The following is a 21,263-nucleotide window of genomic DNA, read 5'->3' as shown; positions in this document are numbered from 1 at the left end:
GTCTGAAGATTTGCAACTGCTCCTGAATTACCAGAGAGATCACCACCAGCCAGGTTTTCTTTTTAAATCAGCAACAGAGTTACATATTTTAAACATTAGAAAATACCCAATATATAAAGAGTTCCTCACTTATTTTGTCAGAGGGTATCCTGCAGAGGAGAAGGAAGCCTAATCAAGCCTGGGAGCAGAGGGAACCTCAATAGGCTAGAAGAGGGAGTAAGAGGATAGCTAGGGAATGTTGAGCTTGGGAACTGTACAAACATAGCAAAAAAGGAATGAGAAAAGTTAGGTGGAGGCATGGTTTCTAGAGACAAGATGGTCACCAATAGGTTTTGAGTACTGACTGGAGAGGCATTTCTGATGGGGCTACAGCACAAGCACAAAGGTTATGCCTCTCCTATCTTTCCCTCTTTTATAGTTGAAAAAACAACTCTCAGAGAGATTAAGTCATTTCCCCAACCATATTGTGGATGCTAGTCTTGAACCCAACTATGTGACTCCAGATCCCACCCTATTACTGCTATGTTTAACAAGCCATTGACATAAAGAATACGGAATGAACAAATGTCCAGGAATGGTAATGCACACCAGGAATCTTCTTACTGAAGAGACTGAGGCCAGCCTGGGCTACATAATATCAGGCTGGCCTGGACGGCATAGCAAGATCTGGTTTAAAAAGAAATGAATAAGTGGATGATTTGCTCTAAAATCTTTCAGGCAAAAGATTCATGCCAGGTTATCTACTCCACAATCATCACTCACTCATTGCTCACTAGGATCAGTGATGTAGCCAATCATTCTGGCCCTATCCCTTACTATAACCTACTTTGTTGTGAGTACACTGGCACTGGATGTTTCATCTTCCTGCCACATATACCAACCACAACAAACATGACTTTTTGGGAATGATTTGAAGCTCATGGATTTTCCTCATTGGCAAAGCAGAAATCATTTTATCTGACCATTGTTTGGGGATTTGGATAAGCCAATGTACATATAAGCCAATAACTATGGATTTATAATTTTGTTGTAGCCAGGATCTTACAAGTTGACATAATGGTTTCTACACCCTAGCACTGCCTGGATTACTGCCTTAGTCAATGTTCTATTGCTGTGAAAGGTACCATTACCAAGGCAATTATCATAAAAAAAAAAACATTTAATTGGGGGCTTGTTTACAGTTTCAGAGGTGAGCCCATTATCATCATAGGGGAGCATGGTAGCAGGCACAAGGCTTGTTGCTAGAGAAGTACCTGAGAGCATGTCGCTGATCCACAGGCAACAGACACAGACAGACTCTGGACTTGGCATGGGCTTTTGAAACTCCAAAGCTCATTCTAGTGACAAACAAGGCCACACCTCCTAATCCTTTTAATCTTTTCAAATAGGGCCACTCCCTGGTGACTAAGCATTCAAATATATGAGCCTATGGGAATCATTCTTATTCAGACCATCACAATTACCTTAACTCTAATATGAAAATATTATTTTGTTTCCTCCCTGCAAAGTTCTTCTGCATGGAGGAAGACATCCATGAACACTGATGACACTGGGTTTGGGCTATGTCAAGAATAGAGGAATTGAAGGCATGTAGATTAAATGTGTGTGTGGGGAGGAGGCTGGATACACATAAGAGATAGCGCTGCAGGGATTGTTTCCATGCTCATCTGGGAGCATGTTTTTTCTTTAGATATGTATACTTATATGAGATTCTTGGGTGTTTGTATCAATGTGTTGCCTGTGTGTATGTGTTCTCATTGTGCTCATTGTATTTTCCTGGGCCTGTGTGTCTGCATATACACCTGGATGCCTATGTGTTCTATGATGTACATATAACCTGTGTCTTTCCTTACTTTTCTATGTGTATTATTCTCTGTGTTCCCTCAGGCTCTCACCACCAAGGGCAAGGATATGTAAACTAACCAAGTGTCCACCTCCGCCTGTCTGGTAATGTTTACGCCACCTTCATGCTCTTTTCTTTGCCTGACAGTGTAGATGTAGGAGATATCTCGCCGGGTACACTGCAGTAAGAATTTCTACTTTTATGCTCCTCTCTGAGTGTGCCTCTACTCCCACCCTCACCCCCAAAATGCCTTCAACGGTGAAAATCAACACTGGAAACCAAATATCCAGGGAGGATTTATGAGAGCAAGTGAGCCTAAAGATCAGGAAGAGGCTACTAAACAGGGTGGGATCGTGGGGAGGGAGCTTCCTTACTACAGGTCTGGACCCTTCGGACAAGAACCCCAGCCCCCACCCCTCAAATTGCGCATCCCCCAATTGGAGGGGGAGGGGAAGAGGATGAGGCGCATGCGCACTGTAGGATTCAGCACCGCGGACAGAGCTCTCGCCCCCGCCGCTGGTGCGAGCCACCACCTCCCCAGCACCGAAGGCGGACTGACGTCACTCTCCAGCCCTCCCCAAACTCCCCTTCCTCGAAGCCTTGGTCGCGTCCGCGCTGCCGTGGGTCCAGTCGGACTGCACCATAAGAAGTGCAAGATAGGGGGGTGAGGGCGCGACCATACGCGCTGCGGCGGCTGAGCCTCCGCGTTGCCTCAGTCTGCAGCGGGCAGCAGAGGAGTCGCGTCGTGCTGGAGAGCGCCGCTGTGCTACTGGGCCCCTCTTGCTCCGCCCCCGCAGCCCACGGACCCACTGCCTCTTGGATCTCCTGCCCCAAGCCGCCACCATGAACTACCTGCGGCGCCGCCTGTCGGACAGCAACTTCATGGCCAATCTGCCGAATGGGTACATGACAGACCTGCAGCGCCCGCAGCCGCCCCCCGCCCCCGCCCTCAGCCGCCAGCCCTGGGGCAACGCCCGGCTCAGCTACCGCCACTGCCGAGAGGGCGTCCACGGCCGCACCAGTGGCCTCTCCTGCAGCCCCTAGTCCTGGGTCCTCGGGGGGCGGTGGCTTCTTCTCTTCACTGTCTAACGCAGTCAAGCAGACCACGGCAGCCGCAGCCGCCACCTTCAGCGAGCAGGTGGGCGGTGGTTCTGGGGGCGCAGGCCGCGGGGGCGCCGCCGCCAGGGTGCTGCTGGTCATCGACGAGCCGCACACCGACTGGTAAGCCGCTGTTGCGCCTCTTCTAGGGCCTGGGTCCCAGGATCTTTCTACTGTGAATGAGCAATTATTGAGAGCCACTTGTGAACCTGTATCTGTACCCTCACCCAATTTCTTCCTTTTGATGATTTGTGCTCAGCTCTTCCTTTACGCCCCGCTTTTACTTCCCACAAACTAAAATGGGTACAAGGAGCAACTTATCTGTTGCCTATACCTCTTTCTAATCCTTATTCCTAAAAGCCTTTGGCTTTGATGTATGCAGAAAGTTTTTAAGGGCCAAATGTGCCCACCCTCCTTTGCCCAATTCTTGCCTGGAAGGCCTTGTCCCTAATGAATCTTATAAGCATTTATTCAGTACCTGCAGTATACCTCAGTGAAGGACCCTTCCCTCGAGGTGTTTGGCTTTAATGACTAATGTGGGCATGTTTTGAGAGCCTGATTCATGCCCTAAGTCTTTTCTGTCATGAATCTTGTGAACATGTATCCAATTGATGCTATGTGTCCCACCCCAGAGCCCTCCTCAACCTTTCAAACTTGTCTGTAAACAGTGATTGAGTGCTGGTTGTGTATTTTACCCCAGTTTCTTATTACAAGCTCTGCCTCTGATGGATCCTATGAACCTTAACTGAATGTCTTCTATGCAGTCCAAGTCCAGGTGTGTGCTCTGAAGGGACCTATTTTCCCGAAGGATCTAATGCTTGTTGTGTACTATCCCTAAACCTGCCTCAAAAGAATCATTTTCCAAGTGTGAGTTCTGTGAATTTTCAAGCTTTCTGTTTGTGACTCATTGCCAGTCTCTCCTCAATGACCTTTTCCTATAATGAATCTAGAAGACATTTATTGAGTGCTTCCTGTATCTACTGTTCTCCAGACACTTTTTAAAGGCCTTTGGTGGATCCATTCAACATTGATCAGGTCCCTAAAATGTGAGCCTTGTATATTCAGCAAGCATCTGTTGAGTGTAAGCTGTATACCCTAGCACCAAATCTTTATCCAATGCCTTTTCCTTCAGGAGCTTCCATCAGCATATACTGAGCACCATTTGCATGACCCAGCCAATGACCTTTTCACAAAAGTCTGTGGCAAGAGCTAATCTAGTACTCAAATATCTAGCAGTTGCTATAGGAACCATTTGGGTCACTTTTGCCAAAGGCCTTTTCTTTTTATCCCTCCTTAGAGCATTGATGGAGCACCTGCTTTATACCTTCTCCACAAAAAATCTTCCTTGCATAAAAGGAAAATTGTGCTTGCCTAGATCAAGTTTCTGTACCTCTTTCTCCTTTTTCAATAGATCTTTTCCTCCAAGGATCCAGTGGGTATTTATCAAACTATTCTATACTCATCCCTAGCCTTCCTCATCAAAGGTCATTTCTGAAAAGATTCAGTGAACACTGATTTCTTGTCCATTCTGTGTTCCAGTCTGATGACCTTCCTCCAAAGAACCTATCCTCTAGTGGCTCCCATGAGCATTTATGGAGATCTCCTGTGTGTGTATGCCTGGTCCTTAGATACCTTTTCCTGCAGTCGATGAAACCAGCACCTACGTAGTACCAGTTGTATATAGAAAATACATTTCCCTTCATTACCTCTAAAAGAATCTGCCCTAACCACGAAGCCTGCCTTTTAAGCTTTTCTCCAATTAACCTAGAACCCTTTTCCTATTCCCTTTAGTAACTCCCTAGGATCCTCTCTTCCTAGCCTTAAGCCCATACATCGAAATACTGTTAGTCTATTTAAGCCAATCAACACTTACTGATCAACAACTGTATGAGTCATCCGAAGTCTCCTCTTTCCAGGTCTCTGGAAGTTCTTGCCACTGCCTTAAGGGCTCGCTCTTCAGAGATCTAGTTAGACAAATTGAGTATCATGTATTTACTAGCTTGATCACCCCTTCCTCAGAAGCCCTTACCATGCCATCCTTTCTATTTAAGCCCTTTAATCCATTCTACAGGTATTTACTGCATACTTTCTATGAGACAGGATATGGAATGAATTTGTTAAACAATTATATATGTTAGGAAGAACACTCTGTCAGCTCTCCCTTTCTTCTAATCCCAACCACTAGTTGAATTTCCTCTAACTTTTCTTACTTATCCCTATAAGCATTTAATGTGCACATATTGTATACTTAGAAGAACGTATTTCCATGCCTTGAAGTCTAGTTCCCCCCTATTTTTTTTACTAGATCCTGCCCTCACACACATACTTTGTAGCCACCTTCCCAGGAGTCTTTCCCCTCAACCATCAATCTAGAAAGCACTTGCCACTGTTTTCAGGAAGCAGGATAAATGGAAAGAGAGAACATAGTATGTTTTACATAGTACGCAGTTATCTAATAAGACTTATTTCATTAACATATATGATGTATACTATATATGATATATGATATGTACTACATGCTGTATGTGTTATATAATGGCTTTATACTACATAATACATCTACAAATATAGGATTGTCTTCACAAAATGGAATAAAGTAGAACAAGAAATGCAAAACTATATTGCATATAATAAAGATGATTATTTACCAAAACTTTTTTGAGACAAGGAAGGCCTTGCTGTGTAACCCAGGCTAGCTTCATACTCATGATCCTCCCATCAATATCTCTGAAATGATAGATTGCCAATGTGTAAGACTATGCCCAGCTGAAATTTTAATTCTAATTATGTGTGTATACTTATGTATATTCTACTATGCACCCTAGAGAATGTATGATATATATTTTATGTGCTATTTAATATATAAGGCATATCTGAATCCTGTTTGTCATAAAACATATGGGTCTTATATAATATACATATATATATATATATCGTGAGTTATTATGTAAATATGTATTTAGTGGGGTATATAAACTGTTTTTCTTATTGTGGCTTCTTTTCTTAGATAGAATTTCTTGGAAACAGATGTTTCCCTTCAGCTAGCACCTCTGTTGGTCTCAGTGTCTTACTTTACTAGTGATCCATTCCTTCATTTTTGAGGGATCCCTGAGCCTGTGTCCCCACACCTGACTCAGACTCTGGCAGCTTCCTTGTATACTTAACATGAAAGCTGAACAAGGAGTTCTAACAGATGCCAAAGTGGATGGCCTGGATGCCAAATGTTTTCCTTTCTGCCCTCAGTGTGTACCAACAGCCATAACTCCTCCTTCCTAGCTCTCAATGTTACATTCTTCTGCTAGTGACTTCTCTTTACTTACCAAAGGAAACCAGAAGTGCCCAGGTGGAAATCATAGTTTAGAGTTTAATGGGATTCTTGTTGTGTCCCCTGGTAGCATTGCCCCTCACCCCCGAAGAACCTTGCAGAACCCTGAGGGAACAGGAAGCACAGATTCTAAAAGTGAATCACTGGAATTGATGAAAAGATGGATTGTCTCCACTGTGACCTCTGACTTCCCAGACTCATGTACTCTACCTATTACATATACATATACAGTGATCATGGACTGAGGGTTTCCTTTGCTTTTAGGAAGGTAATGCATGGTGTCATCTCCAAAATGAGGTGATACTTATGGCTTCATTCTCTCAGGCCAGCACTCTCTGAGTTGTGTGTATGGAACCTCATTGGTTAATTCCATAGTCATAGGCCACATTTGCACCTCTTTACTTTGCCTTCCTTTAGTTTGTTATGACATGTGTCCTTTGGTTTGATGCAATGGGATCCTCTGCTGTTGGGGATCAAGTATTATTTAAACCCTTAAACAGTGATACTTGCTAGTCTTACTCAGAAAATGAAAAGGCAAACCACACATGGAAATTTCTAGTCAAAACAGATCACTATTTTTTTTCCAACATAGAAGAAGCCCAAACCAGTCAGATTGTCCCCAGTGGCTATTTAGTTTTGACGTATGGTGTCAATTCAAAGATTCAATGTTGCTCTTTCTTGCTGGAAGACAGGAAGATTAGCTCCACATGTAGCTTTTATCTCTGCTGCCATTGCCATTTCATTTCTGTGTCCATCTGCTAGCACTGAGGTGGCTCATTAGAGGCTGGCTGACATCGTCTGGCTGACTCATCCTATCTACTTGGTTGCCTAGTACCACTTCCATGGTGGATAAAGCCTGGTGGGTGTTAGCACACAGTACAAAGATCTTCATTCCTGCCTTTTAGCCTACTCCCATATGTTCACCCAGACTTCTGTGCCCCAGGCCTTCTTGTTATGATCTTCCAGTCATTTTTTTTCCTGGCCTCTGAACAACCAGACAATTCACTTAACATTGCCTATAAACATATAACTTTATTAGTTGATGGGTGTAGTCTGACTCAGCTCATTAATGAGCTGTTTTGGGTACACAGTCACTTGGTGCTCTATGGTCAAGCATTCTGTCTCTATAAGGAATACTGCAGTGGAATCTGTTTCTCAGGCAGCATATAATTCAGCCAGGCATAGTGGTACTTGCCTGCAATCCTAGCTCAGGAGGCTAAGGTAAAAGGATAATTCATTTGATGACAGTCTTGGCTATAGAGAATGTCCCAAAACAGTAAGACCTTATCTGAAATACAATGACCACAAAGGTATCTAAGCCCCTGCTGAAGATGGTATGACCTAGCTCCAGAATCCTGAGAATCTCAAACTTAAGCTTCTCATATGCTCCACACTGCATCTGTCTCCACTACTGACACCTCTGGTATCAAAAGACTTGCCAGGTTAAATATCCTAAGTGGCAGGACTGTTTGCACCACATCCTGGATCTGCCACAGTGCCCTCTTAGGCTCTGATCTCTACTCAGAACTGACAACTTTAAATGTCACTTGGAACATGGGTCCAGGTGTAGAATATGATGCTTCCAGAACTTGAAAGCTGTCTCTTTGCAGTAGAAGGCATGAAATGCAAAGCTCAGCGTTCTTCTTTGGAAGTGTCCTGGCATGCTTTTGGTCACTACAATATTACTAACATGATAGGTCCCTAAGACTCTGAATGGTCTCTCTCCTGCCTTCTCAAGTTTATGAATCTTTTGATGTTTGAGAGACATGTTCTTAATATGTACCTTAGAATAACCTGGAACTCACTACATTGCCTAGTCTGGCCTCAAATTCATCATCCTCCTGCCTCAGGAAGATAGTGAATCCCCACCATCCCCACCTCAGATTACATGTGTATTATCAAGACAATATGCTAACCATCTCTTCTTCATCTTGCATAATCATCATGATGTAACTGATGTAATGGTCCAGTGTGATATTCTATGGGATGTCCAGATGGTTTATATTCTTCTGTACTATATTATAATGTAGGTTGAGAGAAACAACAGAATCCTATGGAAAAACCATCAACAGATATTGTCAATGTCATGTGAGCTGTTTTTGGTGTTTTTTTCTAATCAGAATTGAAGAAGTACATCTGCCAAATTGATGGCTGCCTGTCATACTTGATACATTATGAATTTATAATAATAACATGTCCAGTATTGTAGCTACAAATAAAGGTACTAGTTGGTGACATTTGCAGCAGTCTACAAGAATTCTCTGGCTCTGTCCAGTCTCTTCAGAAACATAACTAGTTAATTCAATGGAGATATGATGAGACAAGTGCCCTTGTAGCCTCATAGCATTGCTTTCAATTTACTGTTGTTTTGTTCTGTGTTTGTCAAGTGCTCGGGTTGAAAGCTAGGACTCCATGCATATTAGGAATGTGTTCTGCCACTGAGCTAGACACCCAGCCCTTATTTACTGCTTTGGTAGGGGCATAGAGGTGTTATCTCAGAGGCTTCTATTTGGACTTCTCTGTACTAGCTTTTATCCCACTGGGGGTTAGTCATGGAAATAAAAACATTAGTGTGTCCCTGGTCCAGGGGACTCACTGTAAGCAAGATCTAGTTATTGGTCAGCTTTGCAGTATAGTAATTGGGAGTAGATCCTGAGCAGGACATGCACTGGTTTATGAGGTACTTAAGGGATACTACATTGTCTCAAACAAGGGAAGGTTTCTATGTAGTAAAGGTGAGTAGACTGCTTCTGCTGGTACAATGGGTTCAGGTAAATTCAGGATGTCTAACTGCATCCTTAGGTACCACACCTGTCCTCTTAGGGCTGAGCATGGTGTGGCAGAGAGGTAGATCACCCTTCTCTGAAGTTCCACTATTCTTAAAATTAAACCCTGAACCTGGTCCTCCCATCTGCTCTCTCACTGCAGATTAAGGTTTCTTTAAAATTGCAAAGGACATCCTCTGCCTTTCATATTTTGTCTTGAATTGGTGGTTATGCAGGTCTTTCTGAGGTTAACAAGTGTCATTTAACAAACAGTTACCCCAACCTGGTTATCATTTCTTTCATATCTGTCAAGTGTCAAGAATATTTCACCAGCTGCTTCACTTTCCTCCACTAGATTCCTATTGCAGTCCACTATCAGGAAGTCACTTCATCTTCCAAATGCCAGGGGCTTATTGTATCATTCTTCATCACTTAAAAAAGAAATTCCATACTTCATCTTTTGTCACAATGATACCACCCAGTGTCTCAAGGCATCCCAGATCATATGGCATCCTCTTATGCATCACAAACTGCATACTATCCTCATAAGCATCACAAACTGCACCTGCCTCAGAGGAATTTGTATCGATACAGTATGTTATGGGATGTACTGCCACCAAGGGTGCTCACTGGGTGAGCTGGATACTGGATAACTCAGCTACAAAATCATGCTAAGAGCCTTCTTCTGTAGTTTGACTCCTATGACCCAGTGTTATCAGTTCACTTCCTGGAACAGACTAAAGAGGCAGAGATTTTCATGCAGAAAGCCTACTGGGTATGTCTTTAGGATCAACACTGTAAAGAGTATAGGGTTGAACAGAGGATAGGATATGTCAGAGGCCTCAGCTGTTCCCAGGGGGTACTCTGGAGCTGATCTGGCCCTTCAATGTCAGCCCAGATGAGAAAGAGGTTAGCTTTCTGTCTTATTTAGGGTTATCATTGCTATGTTGAAACATGGTGACCAAAAAAGCAAGTTGGAAAGGACAGAGTTTGTTTGGATTATATTTCCACATCATAGTCCATCATTGAAAGAAGTCAGGGCAGCAATTCAAAGAGGCCATGTAGGAGTGCTGTTCTTTGGCTTGCTCTCCATTGCTTGCTTAGCCTCACCTTTCTTTGTTTCTTGTTTTCTTCCTTCCTTCCTTCCTTTCTTTCTTTTTTCTTTTTTTTTCTTTTCAGGGTATTTAATAGTCAAATGTGAAGGTCTAGTTCATTTAAGCTCCTTCGCTGCCAAACCAGGGGGCAGGGACTGCTTCAATTTCTCTGCCTTCTCCCTGTCTGTGCTGACCAGGGTATAAAGACACCTGCTGCACTGAACCTTGAATTTCATATTATCCTTGTTCCTATTGATCTTGTTCTTGATGAATTTTGCATACTTCTTCTGGGATGTTAGCAAAAAGTTCTTGATTTTCTCAAATTTCCAAGGCATGAAGACAGGTGTTCAGCACTGGCAAGTGCCTAAACACTCAGAATGGCAGAACCAGAGAGTACAAGAAAAACTAGCTTTCTTGTAGGACCCAGGACCTCTAGCTCAGAGGTAGCACCATCCACAGAAGCTGGGCCATTCTACACCAATCCCTAAGTAAGAAAGATAGGTTTACCTACTGCCCAATGTTATGAAGTCATTTTCTCAGTTGAGGCTCCCTTGCCTCTGATGACTTTAGTTGTCTCAAGTAGACATAAAACTAGCAAGCACACCTTCATACCCCCTCAAGACCAGAAATAAATAAAGGGCTAAACTCAAAAAATTAAGTATTGCTGGGCATGGTAGCTCATGCCTTTAATCCAAGCACTTGGGAGGCAAAGACAGGTAGATCTCTGTGAGTTCAAGGCCATCATGGTCTACAAAGCAAGTTTCCAGCCGGCAAGGGCTACACAGTGAGACCTTGCCTCAAAAAAAAAAAAAAAACAAAGAAAGAGGGAGGAAGGAAGGAAGGAAGGAAGGAAGGAAGGAAGGAAGGAAGGAAGGAAGGGAAAGAAAGAAAGAAAGAAAGAAAGAAAGAAAGAAAGAAAGAAAGAAAGAAAGGAAGGAAGGAAGGAAGGAAGGAAGGAAGGAAGGAAGGAAGGAAGGAAGGAAGGGAAAGAAAGAAAGAAAGGAAGGAAGGAAGGAAGGAAGGAAGGAAGGAAGGAAGGAAGGAAGGAAGGAAGGAAGGAAGGAAGGGAAAGAAAGAAAGAAAGAAAGAAAGAAAGAAAGAAAGAAAGAAAGAAAGAAAGAAAGAAAGAAGAAAAGTAGATGTCACCTTGGCCAAAGCAGCTGCCTATAACAGATGACAATTTTCATTGGAGAGAAAGGCGTGAGCTGTCAAAAGGACAAAGACTTGTTGGCCCCAAAGAAGAGCCCGAGCAGAGTAGAACACAATAGCAGCCAGTACACTTACTGTCAAAAACAAGCAAAAAACAACAAACCTTGAAAAGCAATGATGTATGCATTTTCTCAATTGAGGCTTTTTCCTCTCTGATGACTTTAGGTTATGTAAAGTTGATATAAAACTATCCAGCACAGGAGGTAACCTCAAGAAATTAGGTGTCATCCTCATCTATCATCAGTTATAAATGGAAACCCACGAGATCTTAAAGATTCTCTTCTGTTTATGGGGAACAGTGTTAGTGTGTGTGTGTGAGAGAGAGAGAGACAGACAGACAGAGAGACAGAGGGAGACAGAGAGATCAAAAGAGAAACAATATACAGAAAAAAAGAAAAAGGAAGCAGCTGTTCTTGAGTCCTTTTGTGCACATAAATGAAGCCAACAGGATGCATTTGTGCAATATATATGTATCAGAGTTGCTGACTGTGTACATGCTAGTGACTGGTTTTCCTAGGAGTGTCTCTTCACTTTGTCTCTTCCTTTCATCTCCCTTCCATGAAAATCCTGACTGGGGCTTCTATGAAGAAGCCTGTTTGGTAGAATTATGATCCTGGGAGAGGAGGCTGCTGGAAGCTGGGTGAGGCTGGAGGCAACGACAAAGCAATTTGTAATGTGCCTAATGCTGCTGCTCCTGCTCCTCTTCTTGTGGCTTCATCCTCAGCTGCATTCCTTCCCCCCCCCCGTCATTGCTGGCTACAGCTTCTTTACAAGCAGCCGCAGCTGCACCCCTCAATTGGCAGCTCCTGTTAAGATGCAACTGTCCACCCATAGCTGTTGAAGCCCCCACAGCAGATGACACCCTTGATCAAGGCGCAGCTTTATGGTAAAACTGAGAACAGAAAGTCACTTTGGACTCATGCAGACACAAGTACCAAGACCCACACAAGCACTGAAACATACGACACTATAGGGTACATCTCATGTCTTTATATTCTCTGAGGTTCTTGGTCATTTACAGACCTTTATGTAGTTCAAAGTCCATTATAATTGACACAACACCATTCATTTTCCAAAGCTTTTACAGGAATACTTAGAATACTAATGTGATGAGATACCATAGTTTGAGGCATGTCTGCTCTCTATGGTCTTTTATAATATCCTTTACATACTTCCACAGATATTACATTGTTCATTGTTCACAAAGTATTTTCACAAGCTATTTTAAAGTATTCTGTGGTTTCTGTACCAGAACTGATGGGGAAAAGAGTTCGAGGGACCAGCCTGGGTCTGATCTTTATGTCTGAGATCTGAGCACTGATGGATGTGTCCTTCTGTATTTCTCTATACAGGGCAAAATACTTCAAAGGGAAGAAGATACATGGAGAAACTGACATTAAAGTAGAGCAAGTAAGTTGAGGAAGCAGGCTTGGAACTCCATCATCTGGGCAGCAAACCCATTGTTCACACTTACATGATGTGGGCAAATCATTGATTTTCTATCTTTTCCAGGCTGAATTCTCTGATCTCAATCTTGTGGCTCATGCCAATGGAGGATTTTCTGTGGACATGGAAGTTCTTCGGAATGGGGTCAAAGTTGTGAGGTGAGTGTGAAAAAGGCAGACTAGTGTTACAGGGAAAAGCATAAGGGACTCCCTTAGAATTGGGAGAGTCACTAACTATACACATGTTCAGTGAGCAAAATCTTAGGTACAGAATGTGGCAGTGAGAGGGCTGTTCTAAGTAGCCAAGGATCCTAGCAGACTACAAGGAAACTTCTCAATTTTTCATTCAACAAATATTTGTTGAGCATCTACTTCATTCTAGGTGCTGTCCTTAGTAGTTGACACCAACAGACATTTATTTAACACCTGTTGTGTGCCAAGAACTCTTCTACATGCTAAGTGACCTAGTGGTGAGCAAAACATAACACCCTCCCAAATATAAAACCCTTCTGCCTTTAACTTGTTTTATGAATAGGTAATAAGAAAATGTAAAGAGGAGACAGAGGCAGGTGGAGCTTTGAGGCCAGCCTGATCTACAGAGTGAGTTCCAGGACGGCCAAGGCTACACAGAAAAACCCTGTCTCAAAATAACAAAAATAAAACAAAGAAAGAAAGAAGGAAGGAAGGAAGGAAGGAAGGAAGGAAGGAAGGAAGGAAGGAAGGAAAGAAAGAAAGAAAGAAAGAAAGAAAGAAAGAAAGAAAGAAAGAAAGAAAGAAAGAAAGAAAGAAAGAAAGAAAAGATGGAATCACAAGGAAAAACCAAAAACAGAGAATCAGATATCTTCGTTGGAAGATAATGGGTTTTGCAATTTGGATAGAGGCCTGGTAGTGTAAGAAATAGTTGAGAATGAGCTGAAGAAAGTGAAGGAGAGATTTCTGTATGTATGCTGGGGAAATATGCAGGTGGAAAGAAGAGCTCACAGATCCCAAGAACAACTGGAGCCTGAGAGACTGTGACCAGGGAGATGCCGTAGTGGAGTGGGTAGCATTTGCAAGCTGACCTTCAGCAGACAGGAATGTCTGAAAAGAAATCAGTCACCAGATGGGGAAAGGGTGGCAACAATGTTCCAGGCAGAAGGACCAGCTTGTCCATATGGGCAAAGGGAGAAAAAAAAAACACTTTGCAATTTCCAGGAGCTATGAATACTCAGAAATTCAAGAGTGGTAGCGTACTTCCTAGCTGGTGGGAGGTTGAAGATGCTCAAAATTTTATCTGTGCCCCCAACCCAGGTCTCTGAAGCCAGACTTTGTGCTGATCCGCCAGCATGCCTTTAGCATGGCACGAAATGGAGACTACCGCAGTTTGGTCATTGGGCTGCAGTATGCCGGAATCCCCAGTGTTAACTCTTTGCATTCTGTCTACAACTTCTGTGACAAACCCTGGGTGGTAAGTTACAGCAAGAGTGCTCCTGGAAATGGAATTGCACGTATGTGCATGTGGGAATCTGGAACCACTCTGTCTTTTCAGAAATGAGGATGTTTAAAACTTTAACATGCAAGTTAGCTTTACATCACTGTAACAAATACATGAGATAATCAAACTCACGAAAAGAAATGGTTTGTTTTAGCTCAGTTTTTGAGGTTTCAATCCATAAAATATTGGCCCTGTTGCTTTGGGCTTGTAGCAAGGCAGAGCATCATGGTGGAAGTACACAGTGGAGCAAAGCTATCTTTCTTTTGAGAGAAAGAGGAAAGCAGAGAATTAAGCCCCTGTGAGAATAGCACCCCCACAACAACCTAAAACATCTTAGTAGGCCACACCTCCAAACAGCATCACTCTGGGGAATAATTTTTAACACATGAGCCTTCAGGACATTACAGATCCAAATTAACACTTGGGGTACAAGCTTACAGACTCCCCTGAAGTTAGGAACTCACTGATTCATGTCTCCTGGTTCTTATAGTTTGCCCAGATGGTTCGACTACAAAAGAAACTTGGAACAGAGGAATTCCCTCTGATTGACCAGACTTTCTACCCCAATCACAAAGAGATGGTAAGCCTGGGAGAACAGAGTGGGAAAGATTCAGAACTACTGCAATATTACTAACAGCTGTATTGATGGTACGATATCTGAGTGTTACAGGTAGAAATGCATAGAGCACAAGTTCTCAACCTGTGGGTCACCACCTTTTCACAGGGGTGACATATCAGATATCCTGCACATCCAATAGTTACATTACAATTCATAACAGTAGCAAAATTATAGTTATGAAGGTAGAAATGAAATAATTTTATGGTTGTGAGGTCACCAAAACATAAGGAACTGTATTAAAGGATCACAGATTGAGAAATGTTGAGAACCGCTGGTGTAGAGGAATGAAGTAGCTTTATGATTGAGTCTATCAAACAGGTTGAATAGTCTTTGTCCAAGATGCTTGAAAATCATAAATGTTTCAGATATCAGATTTTTCCTTTTGGATTTTGAAATATTTGTATATGTATACAGTATTTTGAGCATGGGACTCAAGTCCAAAGATTTATTTATTTTTTTTTTATTGTGTGTGGTTGCTTTGCCTGCATGTGTGTCTGTGCACCACACTAATGCAGTGCCCATGGAGGCCAGAAATAGGTGTCAAATCCCCTGAAACTGGAGTTACAGACAGTGGTAAGTTACTATGTGGGTGCTGGACACTTAACTTCAGTCCTCCGTAAAGCTCTTAATCCTTGAGCCATCTTTCCACCCTGGGACCCAAGTCTAAACATGAAATTAATATATTTCACGTATGCCTTATAAATATAACTTCAAGTTACTCTAATACAGTATTTTTAGTAAGCCTGTGTTTTGACTGCTACCTGTCACATGAAGTTACATATAGAATACGACACTTGTGGAACACATGGTGGTACTCAAAATGTTTGTAATTGGGAATATTCCAGATCTTAGATTTTTGATAAGGAATGCTCAACCAGGACCACAAATTTCCTAATAGTTACAAGTATAAATTAAGTTATTGACCCCAATATTTATCAAATCCTATTTTATATCGTTTAATCTTACTGGTATTAAAGATGTATTTCTAGAGTGAATTAATAGAAATAACATAATAACATAATAACAATAATCAGATTGTATTCCATGTAGAAACCAAATAATTGTTACTAAAATACTCTTCCTGATAGAAATTTTACCCATATTTCAAACTAGGACTGCCAATAAAAATGTTCAATAGAATATTATAAATTATTTACAAATATAAATTAAATCATTGTTATTATCATAAAATAAAATCGTTATTACTACAAATGATCATGAATAGTACAAATTATTGTAATCGACATATATTATGGGTACCAATATTATAAATTAAATTAGAATTTTTGCTAGAAATTAAATAATCAGCCAGATGTGGTGACATGGGTCTATAATCTTAGCACTTAGAAGGTAGAGGCAGGAAGATTATGAGTTTGAGGCCAGCCTGGATACATAGAGGTCAAATAATCATTGCTAGCATTATCAATGAGTATAGGTAACTATATTACAAATTATGCTTGCATGCAAATTAGAGGTGTCTATTCTGTCCCCCGAGGTGGGAACAGCCTTACTAGGCCACAGAGGAGGACAATGCAGGCAGTCCTGTTGAGGCCTGATAGACTAGGGACAGATGGAAGGGGAGGAGGATCTCCCCTATCAGTGGACTTGAGGAGAGGCATGGGAGAAGATAAGAGAGGGAGGTTGAAATTGGGAGGGGATGAGGAAGAGGGCTACAGCTGGGATACAAAGTGAGTAAACTGTAATTTATTAAAAATTAATTAATTAAAAATAAATACAAAAAGAAGTATCTATTCTGGAGTATATTCAACAAATATTATCATTACCAATATCTAATGTATTAGATTTAACAACTAATACTAAAATTTATTACAATTGTAACAAAATAAGTTTACCAACATACATAATTAGTATTTATGTTGAGAAGAAATCAAATTGTTAATATTTCAGTGGCTACTATATGCTATGGTTATGAGTCAAATTTAGTTATAAATAGAAGTTGATTCATCGTTAGTAATTTCACCAAAATTTACAACTAATTACTAATTTTTCCAGTGCTATAAGTTATACCCTTTACATAAATAAACATTACCAATTTTATGGCTTAAATTATAATTAAATACCAGTTGTAATCTAACATTGTTGACTTTACTACTAATAGTGCAAGTGCTATGGTTGCATCACTTTCCCTTAGCTGGGCTACCTTGTCTGGCCTCAGTGGAAGATGATGTGCTTAGTCCTGATGGGACTTGATGTGCCACAGTGGGTTTGTACAGGTGGCTCCCCTTTGCTGAGGAGAAGTTGGAAGGGGGAAAGGGAGAAGAAGGTGGGAGGATAGGATCAGGAGAAGAGGAGGAAGGAGGCACAATTAAGATGTAAAGTGTATAAATAAATAAATTTTAAAATTAAAAATAAATATGTATGAATTAAATTTATTTACAGTTCAAAGCATTAGGTCTGGTTTGGTTTGGTTTGATTTTTTTTTTTTTTTTTTTTTTGAGACAGGGTTACTCTGTGTAACTATCCTGGCAGTCCTGGAACTGTCTTTGTAGACCAGGTTGGCTTGGAACTCATACAGATCTGCCTGCCTCTTAGTGCTGGGACTAAAGATGTGTGCTACCATGCTCAACCAAACTATTAGTTCTAAGAAAATTGAATTTGTTTATCACCATTATTATTTATTCCATATTCTTTGAGAACCAGTTCAATAGAATGGCATTATGAGAAATTCCTAGCTGGAATTTCTGTGTGGAAATCCTAGCCCTACAACTTACAAGAGAACTTGCTTTTTAAAAAAATTATATAATTATTTATTAATTATAGCTTATTCACTTTGTATCCCAGCTGTAGCCCCTCCCTCAGCCCCTCCCAATCCCACCCTCACTCCCTCATCTTCTCTCATGCGCCTCCCCAAGTCCACTGATAAGGGAGGTCCTCCTCCCCTTCCTTTGACCCTAGCCTATCAGGTCTCATCACTACTGGCTGCAGTGTCTTCCTCTGTGGCCTGGTAAGGTTATTCTATCTTCACCAATCCTATATCTGACAGAGGGCTAATACCCAGACTATATAAAGAACTCAAGAAGTTAAAAAGCAATAAATCAAGTAATCCAATTAAAAAATGGGGGACAGAATCAAATAGAGAATTCTCAAAAGAGGAATATTTAATGGTAGAGAAACACTGAAAGAAATGCTCAAGAGAACTTACTTAAATGTCATGCACCTCAGTTTATCCATCAGTAAAATTCAGGTGTTAATATTTTTGCATCATATACTTGGTGTAAGAATTAAATTACTTAATAAATGTCAAGCGATTAAACCTTTGTACTTGGCATATCTTAACTGCTTATTATGTTGGTAGAAGTTATCTTTGTATACCTAAGTGATGGGTTTTTATCATAAAAGGGTGTTGGACTTTTTCAAATTCTTTTGCTGTTTTAGTGACATGATCATATGGCTTTTGCTATTTATTCCATGAATATGCTATATTACATCAATTGATTTTCATATAAGTTCATAGTTTTATAAATGAAACCCATCATTTATGTGATGCATCGGGATGTAAAAATTTGCATTACTCGGCTAAAGCTCACTTGGTCATAGTGTAAATCTATTGTGAGATTCAGATAGTATATTGTTAAGGATTATGGTATCTATATTTGTAAGGAGTAGTGGCCTGTAAATTTTCTTTTCTAATATACTTTGGGTATCAGGATACTATTGTTCTCATAGAAAGAGCTTGGCAGTATTACATTCCCTTCAGTTTTGGGGAAAATTGATGTAATTTCTTCTTTAAATAAATATTTGGTTGATAGTCATCAGGAAAACATCTAGTTCAATGCATTTTTCTGTATTTATTTTATTATACTGGGTTACATAAGGCCATTTTATGCAAGTATATATTGCACTTTGAATTGGCTACCTCTCTCACTTTTCTCCACCCCCATTAGTTCCCCCAGGCAATTTTGATCCACTTTCATGTAATTTGTATATATGCAGTTTTACATATATAAGACCCACAGAGAAACTGACTTAATTCACTTACTATGATTATCTCTGGTTACATCTTTTTTTCTGCAGATGACATAACTTCATTTTCTTTTATGGCTGATTTTTTTTTATTGTGTGTATAACATTTTTATATGCTTCTGTTGCGGGATACCTGTGTCAGTTTCAAAATCTAGCTATTGTGAAAAGTGTGATAACTTTTGGGTAAATAGCCAGACGTAGTGTAGCTAGGTAGATCTATTTTAGTTTTCTGAGACCTTAACATAAAACCCAAAAGTCTAAAAATGATTTTTTTTTAAAAAATTAGAATGACTAGAAAACATTTCATGTTCTTGGCAAGTGCTTTCTAAATAGAACTCCAGTTACTCAGGAATTTAAGGCCAACAATTAACAAATGGGAAAATCTTTACTAGCTGACAAAGGATTAATATGTACAATTACAAAGAACTCAATAATCTAAATAGCAAGAACTCAAATAATCTAATAGTAGAAATGCTACTGAAATAAGCAGACAGTTCTCAAAAAATAAAGTGCAAACCGCCAATAAACATGAAATTAAAAAGTTCAACATTACTAGCCTCCAGGTGTGGTGGCACACACCTTTGATCTCAAGAGGCAGAGGCAGAGGCAGAGGCAGAGGCAGAGGGATCTCTGTGAGTTTGAGGCCAGCCTGGTTTACAGGGTTTCTCTGTGTAGCCCCCTGGCTGTCCTGAAACTCACCCTGTAAAACCGGCTGGGTTCAAACTCACAAATATCTGCCTGCCTTTGCCTCTCAAGTGCTGGGATTAAAGACAAGGCACCACCACCATCACCTGGCTTTATTTTATTTCTAATAATTAAAAAAATAAGATTTAAAAAAATTATCATATGCATATGGGAGAGATGTATGTGCATGTGAGAGCAGTGGACTTACAGGCCAGAAGGCTTCAGCTCTCCTGGAGCTGATGTTACAGATAGTTGCAATCCACCTGTCTTAGGTGCTAGGAACTGCAAAAACACTACTTTCTCTTAGTCACTGAGCCATCTTTCTAGGCCAATTTTTAAAATATTTCCAATTGTGTGTATGAGTGTCTATGGTGTGGGTGGAATGTATTAAAACTAGGCATACATGTATGTATGTAATTTTTTTTCCATAAAAAAAAAAAAAACAGGTTCTTGCTGCACAGCAGTGATGCACACCTGTAATCCCAGCACTAAGGAGGCAGAGGCCGGAGGATCTCTATGAGTTTGAACCTAGCCTGTTCCTCACAGTGAGTTCCAGGCTAGGCAGTGCTATATAGAATGTGCCTTGCACATTCTAGGCATCCATTCTATCACACATTCCTTATTCATATAACTAAAAGTTACTTTTATACAGTATTTTTACTAAGCCTGTGTTTTGTTCTGTCATTACCAACATATGTGTCATTTGTTACATCTTCTTGATGAATTGATCTTATTATAAAATACCCTTATCTCTAATAACAATTTGTTTAAAAGTCTGTTTTGTATGATTTTTGTACAGCCATTCCAGCTCTTTTTGTTAGTATTTACATGGTAATTTTTTTCCATCAACCCATGTTCTTCCTATTTTGTATTTAAATATAAAACATTGTCTCTTGGACTAGCAAGATGGCTCTACAGTTAAAAGTGCTTGACACCAAGCCTGATGGCCTAAGTTCATCCAGGACCCATATATCAGAAGGAGATAACCAACTCTAAAAGTTGTCCCACGACCACCATATGATGCATTGACTCAAACAAAACAAAGTAAAGCAAAATAGATAAAAAGGGATAGGAGATTGTTTCAGCAATAAGCGCTGACAGAGCATGCATAGGGCCAAATCCTAGTACCACCGAAAACCATCCATATTTAGCTTGAAGTGCTAGAACATGCCTTTAGTCCTAGTGATCAAGGCAAAAGGATTATATTGAAGAACTGTCTGGGCTACATTGTGAGTTCAAAGCCAGCCTGGACTGCAAAGTGAGACTTTGTCTGAAAGAAAAAAACAAATAAAAGAAGGAAAAAATGCAAATATAAATTTTAACTTATTAGTAATTACATTAAATGAAAATAAATTAAACATTCCATTTAAAAGTGCTCAGCAGATAAAAGCACTTTCTGCTCTTGCAGAGGACTCAGGTTCAATTCCTAGCATCCACACAGCAGTTATCATATATACAGGCAAATGCTCATTTGTATAAAATTTTAAAAGAAAATCTTTCTAGAAAGGTGTAATGGATATATAACATGACCTAACTATGTGTTGTCTACAAGAGACTACTTTTATTCATGTATTGATTTTTAATATTGTGTGTATGCACAACATTCATTTTCTTATTTTTGTAGTTAACTGCTTATTTTTAGACAGTATCTCTATACGTAGTCCTGACTGTCCCGGAGCTATGTATGTAGACTAGGCTAACCTCAAATTCACAAAGCTCCTGC

At 40.5% G+C, this 21,263-nt stretch overlaps 2 protein-coding genes across 2 annotated transcripts in view; one reads left to right on the top strand and one right to left on the bottom strand.

The window, feature by feature from the left end:
• Positions 1–2,442: 2,442 nt before the first annotated feature.
• Syn1 (synapsin I) overlaps positions 2,443–21,263 on the top strand; it is a 67,159-nt gene continuing 48,338 nt past the window's right edge. The window contains 6 exon segments of the mRNA XM_060374839.1: positions 2,443–2,776; positions 2,778–3,064; positions 12,687–12,744; positions 12,847–12,938; positions 14,070–14,226; positions 14,744–14,833. Of these exon segments, the coding sequence (XP_060230822.1) occupies positions 2,687–2,776; positions 2,778–3,064; positions 12,687–12,744; positions 12,847–12,938; positions 14,070–14,226; positions 14,744–14,833 (774 nt within the window). The 5' untranslated portion in view covers positions 2,443–2,686.
• On the bottom strand, positions 10,242–10,460 carry LOC110543000 (large ribosomal subunit protein eL38-like). The gene has a single exon (XM_060374840.1). It carries the CDS (start codon positions 10,458–10,460, stop codon positions 10,242–10,244), a length of 219 nt encoding a protein of 72 aa, XP_060230823.1.

Source organism: Meriones unguiculatus, chromosome X (genome assembly GCF_030254825.1).
Source record: "Meriones unguiculatus strain TT.TT164.6M chromosome X, Bangor_MerUng_6.1, whole genome shotgun sequence".
Classification (NCBI taxonomy): domain Eukaryota; kingdom Metazoa; phylum Chordata; class Mammalia; order Rodentia; family Muridae; genus Meriones; species Meriones unguiculatus.
Note: the sequence above shows the minus strand (reverse complement) of the source record. Positions and strands in the feature narration are given on the sequence as shown.

Coding starts and splice junctions, on each gene's coding strand:
- LOC110543000 (XM_060374840.1), bottom strand. CDS start 10,460: ATGCCTTGGAAATTTGAGAAAATCAAGAACTTTTTGCTAACATCCCAG.